The sequence below is a fragment of the Drosophila serrata genome, unplaced genomic scaffold (assembly GCF_035046125.1).
Source record: "Drosophila serrata isolate PLE 108 unplaced genomic scaffold, ASM3504612v1 contig_382, whole genome shotgun sequence".
Taxonomy (NCBI): Eukaryota; Metazoa; Arthropoda; class Insecta; order Diptera; family Drosophilidae; genus Drosophila; species Drosophila serrata.
The window spans coordinates 6444784-6455277 of record NW_028257280.1 but is presented as its reverse complement, the minus strand read 5'-3'; the positions used below and the strand labels follow the sequence as shown (position 1 = coordinate 6455277).

General features: G+C 36.1%; 1 protein-coding gene across 1 annotated transcript; it reads left to right on the top strand.

Moving 5' to 3' along the window:
* Window positions 1-3011: 3011 nt before the first annotated feature.
* On the top strand, window positions 3012-4394 carry LOC110186191 (uncharacterized). Its single transcript, XM_020955249.2, has 2 exons — window positions 3012-3896; window positions 3965-4394. Exons 1-2 carry the CDS (start codon window positions 3357-3359, stop codon window positions 4211-4213), a joined length of 789 nt encoding a protein of 262 aa, XP_020810908.2. The 5' UTR covers window positions 3012-3356; the 3' UTR covers window positions 4214-4394.
* The last annotated feature ends 6100 nt before the right edge of the window (window positions 4395-10494 follow it).

Genomic DNA, 10494 nt, shown 5'->3' with positions numbered 1-10494 from the left:
TTAATTGGCCTTGAACTGCGTAAAAGATCTGTCTACCTTCCTATAAAATTATTTATTATTTATTACAAGCTTTATATATATTCTATAAACTTTTGTCAATAATTGTTCATACCTCTTTACTGTTGTATAGTTTCTTTCAAGGATATACTTTAATATGCTTTCTAATATACTTTGTAAATCTCCACGTTTATGGATATTTATTCACATGTAAAACATATAAACTAACAAGGCTAGCATGTGGGCTTCTAAAATCCATATCCTTATTTATTATTGTCCCCTATTCAATTACTTATCTGAGCAATCCCCACTGTCCCGGCTAGTAATACTCCTCCTTGGAATGAGAATGTATACTTTAATTATTAAAATGGTTTGAATAGATAAAGATGGCAAATAAGCATGAGTATATTTTTATGGCTGCTATTAGAGGTCCTTGATCAATTATGGCACTCTTAATAATTAAGAAAAGACTACATTCTGTAGGTTTTAAAAGATGTTTGATTTGATTCTGATAAATCTGCATCAGCAACAGTTTATAAAATAAACAAACCCTGCAATTTATATGACTTCCTTTGAGGCTGGACTGTCCAAAGGCTTCATTTAATAAGACTACTTGAAAGCAAACACAAAAAGAGTTCTTTTGCGGGAAACTTTACAACAGTGTAAAGTGGTCTAGTGGTCTGCCAGGATCATTAATTTTGCTCAACCGGAGATGAATAATGAGTGGGGCTTTGAGGGAGCAACTCATACATGAAATATAAAACTTGTACGTGGTCAAGTCAGGAATCTGCATTTAAAACCACAACAAGCTTTTCCTCCTTGCAGACACACACACACTTGTAAGGATGAAAATGTGGCAGGACACTTTGAGTTGCCTGTGCGTTGTCCCTGTCGCCTTTTCCTGATTGCTGCCTTCTGGCTGGTGCTGCATTTTCTTTTTTTGTTTCATTTTCAACGCTCCCGAAATAAAAACAGAGGGGAAACTCAAGCAAACTGTTAGAATTTTTCATTTCAGCTTGTCTGGGTGACTTTTCCTTACCACCGTCTCCCTCTCTCTATCTCTCTCTCTCTCTCTCTGGTCTCGGCAGCTGTCTCTTTCGTCTCTGGGCAATTACAAAAGTTGGCAAATTGTTGCTGTGCTGTTGTTTTTTGTTTATGTCTCATGGTGCATTTTATATATCTTTTTGTTTTTTGCTCCTGTTCCATATTGGCTTCCATTTTTAACTTTAACTTTTCACGGCAAACATGGAGTTGCACTAGCAGAGTTTTGGGACGCCTCTACATACATTTTGAACTACAAAATTCTCATACTCTTTTCTTTTGAAAGCCTAATAGCATCTAACCAAAGTATAAAATGATATATTTGTAATTATATTACTATATATAAGAATATACTTAAAGATTGCATTGTATCGGTATTTTTTCTATACATTAAATTCTTAAAATTATAAGTAGTAAAAAGTAATTACATACCAGTATGAAGGTACTGCATTTCCTCTTAAATTTGTTGAACATGCAAAAAAAAAACTAGCCACGAAATGTACCCTTCCTGGTCCTTTCACACCGGGATTCACACATCCTGTGGCGGCAGTTGGGTAACGTTGTAGCCACGTTGTTGGCCCAGTTCAATGTTTGGGAAATGCACATGCGATCTTATGCTAAACCTTTTACATTCCCTATTTAATATTCCAAAAATAATTTAATGCAATAGAATTTAAAGTCAATTTAAAGTTCGTTTCATTTTTAAAAGCAATAAAAATGTATATAAACATATTATAATTTTAAAAGTAAGGCTTTTGCATATTAAAATTCAGACACTTAAAACAATGCCTTTTAATAATATAGGACAGGCTCTTAGCCAGGTAAAGGAAAAGGAGAAAAATTTTAAAAGAAAAGTAAATGCCGGTCCCTTGGTGGCTTTGGGCTGACTGCACTCGGTTTGATGAGTAATCCCTGCCAGTCCACAGCCAACATTTATTCCCTGTCGTCTGCCATTTTCCGGAGACGAGGCCAAGTCTGCCGCAACGAAAGTACCGTAAAGTACAATGCGCACTGACATATATATATTTTCCTTTATTTCATTTCTTCTGATTTTCCCCAGTCGCTGTACAACCAATTCTTAAAATAATAAAGAGAAATTATTGGCGCACTGCGCCTTTGGTGTGTGAATGCCCTCGTAAAGTGCCAAAGTGATATACATTTTCATTAAGTTCCATTAATTTCGGAGCAGCTTCAAAATACACGAAACAAATTTTGAAACTAAACTATAGGTTCTATTCTTTGCATTTAAAAAATAAAAAAATGAATTAGAATTTACCAATCTTTATATATTTTAGAAAGCATACATTTCGAGCAGAACCTGTTACTTAATCAGTTATTTAATGTTATTTTTGTTCAGTGTTTCCTCTATGGTTTATATCACTTTTATGACCACAGAAACTTGTTTAGACAATCTCCTCTCAATTCGTTGAGCACTTCGCTTGAACGTGCGGTGATTTACATAATTAGATGAAAGCTCGAAAATTTCAAAACTGGAAACCTGTCAGATAAGCTGACGGGAAACGTGTGCCGGGGATTTTCACAATCCTTAAATATTTGCACAGTGAAAACGATGCCCACAGCCATCAGGAACTCCCACTTCCGTAACCCTTGAAAAGTCCCACAGGTGACAGGAGACAAACTTTGTCTTAACAGCCACCACACATCAGGATTAAACATTAGCATCAGCTTTTGGTGTTGGGTTTCCCTTTGGGCACTTAAACACCTACTTAAGTGCTTAGGCAGAATGCTCAAAGGATTTATGTAAAATTTTAATTTCTTCGAATTTATGCACGAAATTTTTAAACCCATAATATAATAGGTATACAGAATTAATTGGTTTCTTAATTGCTTTTACTGTAAAAGTAAGGGTTAGCCAGTGTTTCAGAAACTATTAATATATCTAATAAAATAAACCATTAACGTTTGATGATATAATTTATAACAAAATAGGGCAGTTTTACTAGTGAACTTTTGATATTTTTGTGATTCTTAACTCTCTCTCTGTAACAAATCCCAGTAAGCTCTGCAAAACCCAACAGCCTGTGTCACTTCCTCACAATATATTTTCATCATAAGCTTACACGTAGTCAAAAGTATCGGCTCGTAAGCTGTAATATTTTTGGAAATTTATATTATTCCAATAACGTCTCGGTAGTACATACCAATTTTATCTAAAAATCTTGTATCCATTAACATAAAGTTCGTCAAAAAGTTACAGTTGTCTTTGGTATCGGTTATAAAAATTAAATATTCTGGTTTATCTAAATTAAATATTCAAGACTACGAATCTTTAAATTTGTGCTGTTAATTCATGTCTTATGAGCAAAATGGAACCGATTAAGGTACCGAAGAAAGTCAATCGACACTTGCTAAAGGCTTTCGATTTTTTGCAAGCATCAAAAAACGATTTTGTATCGCTTGAGGATATACAAAATCAAGTCCGATGGTCCTTACGCAATACTAAGCCAGTTGAGGACTTGGATGAAGTGGTTCTGGAGGCCCTAAAGATCCAGACCGAGATGGGTATTTTAAATCGCAGCGGATCGATGTATGCACTGGCCGTCGGGTTTCCGGGACTGAACACGAAAAAATTGAATAAACACGTTTTGAAAGCGGTTAATTATCTGCAAACTTCCGAAAGCGATTTTGTGCCTCTCGAAGCTATCCAGGATCGGGTCAAGAAGTCCTTACGCTACGCTAGGCCGGTTACTAACTTGGAGGGATTAGTTAAGGAGTGTTTAAGGAACCAGACCGAGCTTGGTATTGTCTCACGTGACGAATCATCAAATTACGCCATGACTCTTGCGGTTCAGAGAGTACGTTCCCCCAACAATGAACATCAAATTGAAGCAGTTGAGGTAACAAATTGATTCAATGCTTAAGGAATAGTCTTTCATATGCGGTGCTAACTCCATTTCTTTTATAGTCTGATGAGTGCTGTATCGATTCTTTGACACCAGACGAAATAACCAGGGTTCGTAAGATTCTGCGCAGAATTCAAAAGCCTTTGGTCAAGAAGAAGCCAGGTGCAATCTGGCCGAGAGCCATACGGCAAAGAACAAGGGGCTCAAATGATATTGTCAAAGCTGAGAAATCTCTTGAAAATGGGCCCTCAATTGTATGCGATAAATGCTATGTATTGGGACGCACATTAAATGGACACATGGACACATAAAGAGAAGAAATTTAATAAGTAATTATTAATGATTAAAATCGACCTAATGTAAAGCATGATGTGTAGGTCAGGCAGTTCTTAAAGAAACAAATTTCTGAGACATTTAAATTAGATTGGAGGAAATGTTAATTGTATCAAGTAATACCAGACATAATATAGCAAAGGATTTTCATTACAACAATCTCTGTGTATTTCATTAAATTTGCTCATAAGTAAAGTATGTTTAAACCTTATGAAAGACATAATCATAATTACTAGGAATACAACTTTATTATCACATTTTCCACATTGTCAAACACATTGACAACAATTCCAAACAACCCAACAGAAAAAAATAAAAATCCGGAAAACACAAAAACGGAAACAGAAGCTTTCCTCTTTCTCTATAACAAGTTAAGTGACAGTCGCGAAATAATGATAAAACAGAAAAAAAAAACGGCAACGATAAAGAGGACACTTAACATGGCTCCGGATTTAGTGGTTTTCCTTTTACTTTTTATATACAGAATGAGGTTTTATATAAGTTTATAAAAAATATAGTGTAGCTTCTAATACAGCAATGTCAGGGTTCTGTTTATATGGTTGTATGAATGTTCAAAGTTTCCTTTCTTGTTCCTATAGTACATTCTCATACAAAACCTTTTCGTTTCTACATTTTTGATAGAAGCATATATTGATTTAATTACTTTGGGACAAAGTTACTAAACTATCAAGGAATCATTTATGAATTCCCAGTACCCTGTGCCCCTTTCAACTTTTATGCGAATTATGCATGACATGCAAATTAAAAGCAAATATGTGTGGGCATTGTGAGTTATTTGCATGTGCAACTGTTGAATTCTAATATTCACTCCACTCTGCAATTCATACATTTAAGCGAGTTGGAAGTTTATGGCCAGCGTGGAATGCGTTTTTTTATGAGACCATTGCCTGGGGCACATTTCAGCTGACCGACCACCGACCACAAGTAAATGGACGAAGGTTTAGTAGCCGAGAATTGCCCCAACAATTATTAAAATGGCTGACAAGCGTCGCCCATATGCACACATAGAAGGAATATACGTAAAACGCAGGACAACGAGTACAAACGCTGAAATAAGGAGGGTTGGATTTACTTTTGCTACGTGACTATTCGTAATTTTTTGTGTGCACGCTGCGTATACGTAATGCGGGGCGAAACTAACCCATGGCATTTTGCAACTGCCTTGGCCCGTCGGAGTTGCGTCCTTTGCTCCGCAGGATTCAGCCTTTCCCCTCGTCCTCAAAATTCCCCTTCATTGTCATTTATTGTATGCTAATGTCACCCCTGTACGTTCTTGGGCTTTTCCTTTTTTATTTTCTCCTTATTCTCATATTCATTATTATGCTTTTTTATTATTTCTTTGTTTTTGCTCCCCCATGCGCATTCCTTATTCCCATTACGAATTACATCTGGCATCCCACAGAAACACATCCAGAAGAATTAGCCGAGGAAAGTTACATGTGACAGGGCAGATGAGTTTGAAAATAAGTTTAAAAGATTATGAATTAAGCCATATTAAAGAGAATTGTTATATAAATCTTATTTAAAATACATTCAAGCTTAATATAACTAAACTCTTATTTATTCTTTAGCAAATAAGTAGATATTAAGTTAATCTTTCCCGTTTACCAATTACTATATATTTTGCAGTTGTGTATTTTGCCTTTCATCATCCCTTTTTTTTGATATTTTTCTTGTTTGCGGTTCAGGTGACAAATTGGTATTATTGATCTGTGTGAGATTGAATATGAAAACCTTTCACAGCAATCACAAATCCAATTGTACCATGACTTAATGCTTTTTGTCAGAGCTCCTTTCTTACCCTGGTCCTTGAAGGCGATGAATGGCAGGATTGGAGCTTTTTTGAGTGTGACAGGCACCTTTTGATATTGGCTTAGGTTTTCATATTGGATTTAGGTGCGGCTTCTGGGGAAAGAACTTTTCAATCAGTAACAAGATAGCTGTTGACATCTGTAGAATGAGAAGCTTAAATGGAAAATAAATATTGCAAAAATATGGAGAATATTGATATAGATTTATTTGTTACTTTAAATTCTATAAAAAGAGCTAGTGAATATTCTACTACCATTTGCTTTCCTTTAAGTTTAAACAAAGTAGAGAAGAACGTCTTATACAATCCAATAGAGACTCAAATAAAAGCCATTTTAGAGGATGAGCAAATAAAATCGAGTGCATGATGATCGACGATAAGCAATGAATGCATTTCGCAAACAGACTTGAGGGGCAAATGGCGTGCAAAATTGCAAGTTTACCTTTGGAATGACGCGCCAAAGTAAATCTAATTTGGTGAATCTGTTGCATGGCTCACATATATATATATTTATTTTTTGTATGCACTCAAGTGTGTAGATAAATCGCAGTATGTGTGTGTATTTTTTTTATTCAGGAAAAGTGCAATTGTTGGCAACTGAATACCTTTGCGTGGCTTTATTGACTGCACTTTAGCCAGAAATTCCGTTGGACAATCGCCAGAATGCTTAGCACGTGATGTCAAAGTCCTTCTCCCTTCGGTCCCTTCCTTTTGCCCCGGAAACGCTTATACGCAGCTCCTGTTTGTTTGGCCATCGCAACGGTCCATTTAGCCAGTTGTCAGCTTTTTCCTGGCTGCCTCAATTGCAATTTTCCCATCCGACGGATTCGTCTACCATTTCCGTGATGCGCTTTTCGCCCACGTAATTGTGCGTGCCAACGACAAACGGCTAAAACCCGATCTAAGTCGGCCTAAAAGAGTCACTGAATACAGTCCTACGGCTGGCCCATTCCGACACTTCCTCCATCGTTTAATTGCCTGTTGACCAGTGAAAAGAACTATTGGATGAAATTGACATTCAAATGGGACATCAGACTCCCAATGGTTTTTGGGCGAAATGCCAAAAGAAATGGTAATTTTATTCCATTCTGTAGACTCACTAAAATATTATATATATTTTATTATTTTCAATATAAGCAAGAGATAAACATTGACTCTTTCTGCAAGTCAACAAATTTTTACATTTGTTGGTGTTCTTCATCAGCTTCAAGATTCATTGCACATCCCACACAGAAACACACTTGATTGGTTTCCACTTCAGCCACCAGATCCAAAAAAAAAAAGAGGAAAAATACTCCTTTCCCTGCCACTTTCACCAACTGCCAATCTTCAATCTCTCCGCACGTTCTGGCCATAAAGTGCAGCAATCACTAAGCCAATTTCGCAGTGTTTATAATTGAAAGTTGCCGACATAGCATAAAAATAAAGAAAGGCAAATAGAAAGTTGTGTAAACAAAGCAAAGCCAAATCTTATCTAAAATGATCTTTGAACTATTTAATCCTTCAACGCCTCTTTACTACAAATAATAATGAATTATTTCAAAATAAAGTCCCCCTGGCTTTCATCAGTAAAGCATGTTTCCGAATATTTATTTAGGCCACGATTAGCTAATTGGCTAAACTGGTTGGAATCCACTGCAAAATCACATAGAAATTCCCAGCCCTGCGGCTGACATTGGCTTTTATTATTAACCTATTATAATAACTCCCGGCTGTGGCCATAAATAATGCCAGATGAATTCCATATTCCCATTATTTAATCGACTTAATAAACTCCATCATTAAAGTCAAAACAAATATGCTACGCGTGTGGGAATTCGGTTGATGCGAGTACTTGGAATTTGTGCCTCTTGGGACATGTCGGCTCAGCTCAGCTCAACGTCAATAATAAAAATATACTCGCCAAGGATAACACAATTTATGGGCTTTGATTTATGACCTCAGCTTAGAGCCTCCATTAGCAGATATGTGTATACGTGATATTTTAAAAGCCAATTTTAGGTTTAACCATAAAATGGCAAACCTGTCTCACGTATAAGGCATTACAATGGAATGCCAGGACCAAACTTTATTAAACATAAAATACTCCTTCAATAAATAATTTTGTTACCTTGGCATTACTTAAATTTAAGGAAATTTTGTATATATTTAATTGTTGTTTTCTTTCCCCAAAAACCCGGTATCGGAAGCCTTTTGTTCCTTAACATGTTGAGCAATTTCTCATTACTTGGCGCTCTGTTGGATGCCGCATTGCATCCGCGGCATCTCCATTTGAAAAGTTTTCTACTCGCTTTTTGTGGCAATTTAATTATCAGAACATGAACATCAAGGACTGCTTTTTCGAGGCTGGTGTTGCTGCAAATGCAATTTCCGTGCTAAATATTTGCACGAAGAAGCAAACAACTTTCTTACCGCGTTCCTGGTGCTCTTAACTCAGCTTCTTATTTCTTTTTTCCATAAAAAGAAGAAAGAACCATTCACCTTCTATTGGGATGTTGGGTAAGTAAAATTTTTGCACAAGCTAACAACTATTTAAAAGTTACACAGCATTAAAAAATGTACTTTTAATTGTCTTTAATGGCTTCACAAAACTTTATATTTAAAAGGAAATAGTTCCATTATTTTAGGTATGTCAAAAAGATGGTCTTGTAATGCGAATTCCTTTGGGAAATATATGTGGACAGGTGCAACATTTGAAACTTTAATGTAATTGAGGCTTATACTTTAATTAATTATTTCTCCTATTTACTTTCTGGACAACAGTAAGATTCCTAAAAAAATGGCAAATTTGAATCCGCATTGAACTGGCTGACAGTCTTATAATTTCGTGCCGCATTTTCATCTATTTTCAAATTGGACACTAAGCAGTCGAAGGTGCTGCCAGGCACATCCTTTAGAAATCCTTTGGCTTCATTTCTCTGGCTGTGAGCCAAACAGCGGAAACGCCATTCAATTACACTGCTGGCGGAAACGGAAGTGGATGCCATCTTCATCTTCAGCACATTGATGCTCACCTTTTGTTCAATCTGTTTGCCAGCCTTCAATATGCAGTATTGTCCCATTATATTTACTACATTCATATATATATATATTTATATATATAGATATATATATATATATATATATATATCCTTTAAGTCCCGGCAGGAGTCGAGGCGGTGGCCATTGTCCTTGCATAACGACCATCGATGTGCAGTTGAAGCGGCTTCTGTGGCTTTCGCTCTTTTGCCAGTACTTACTTAATTCTAAGGCTTTCCTGTGGCTTTCGCATCCGGCCACAATAGAATCAGTCAAGAAGGCAACAAGGCGGGCAATGGGCCAACTTCTCAGTCCACATAACAGATCAAAAACTTTTGCCGCAGGACCAAAGTCAGCTAATGAAGAGCAATGTTTAATGTTTATTTAAACTGTCAGCGGTTTCTATTGTTATTTGAAATAATGTTCTGTCAGAATGATTGTCAAACAATGAAAATATATTTGAACTTGAATTTGAATAAATGGGATATTTCTCTTTTGTATAGTAATAATTTCTTTTTAAAAAGGCATTTACACATGGCACATAAAATCAATGAAATCAAGGCATAACTTTCTCTAATACAGCATTTAATATACATGCCGCTCGATACTTATTATTTTCAAAAATCCCTGGGTATATGCTTTCAAGGCCAATTAGCTTCTAATGACCCCCACTATTTATGGGATATGCTCTGCTATTTTTCTGTGAACCTTTTTTCCTGAACTTTTCCAAAATGTCAGAGACACACGCAATGAAATGGGGAATTTGTTCCCCAAAATGGGCATCGATTTATGTCCTTTGGCCGGAGGGATCCGCTCCCAGAAGTGGCGACATTTTGTAGTGAGGCTTATTTGCCGTGCTCACCGTCAGTTAAGCATTTAAGCCATTTTCCTGCGGCTACCGGGATGGTTTCAACTTTTCAATCGATGCGGCACTTGAAAGCCAAGTCACTTAATCTTTATAATCCCGGCACACGCCAGTACTCGCTCACATATCGGTTCAAAAATATATATAAAATTCATGGCCATGACAACTGCAAAGCGGATTGAATGTCCGGAGGATGGATAAAAAGCCGCTTTATAAATAAATTTATAATTAAAAAATGTGAAGGGAGTATTATTCAATGAAATAAAAAGTATGATAGTGAGCAATGAAAGTCAAAATATTGGAGTTTTATAAATATTTATAGGTTTTGGTTAAATTTTCCTTGACAAGGGACTTTTAAAAATTAAATTTTATTCAACACATTCTCCGTTTTTTGTCTTTAAATAAATTTGTTAAACTGTCGAATTTCTTGAGCCAACCTACTTTGTTTTTTATAAAATTAATGGACTTTTCGTATCGTTGTTTTCTAATGCTTCTTCAACCCCGACTTACTCAATGAGGTCTTCAGCTAATTGACAAAGATTAGA

What these genes read in the sequence shown, in the direction of transcription:
- LOC110186191 (XM_020955249.2), top strand. Translation starts at nt 3,357, where the DNA reads ATGAGCAAAATGGAACCGATTAAGGTACCGAAGAAAGTCAATCGACAC. An exon ending in ATCAAATTGAAGCAGTTGAG is followed by an intron (nt 3,897 to 3,964) that starts GTAACAAATTGA and finishes TTTCTTTTATAG; the next exon opens with TCTGATGAGTGCTGTATCGA.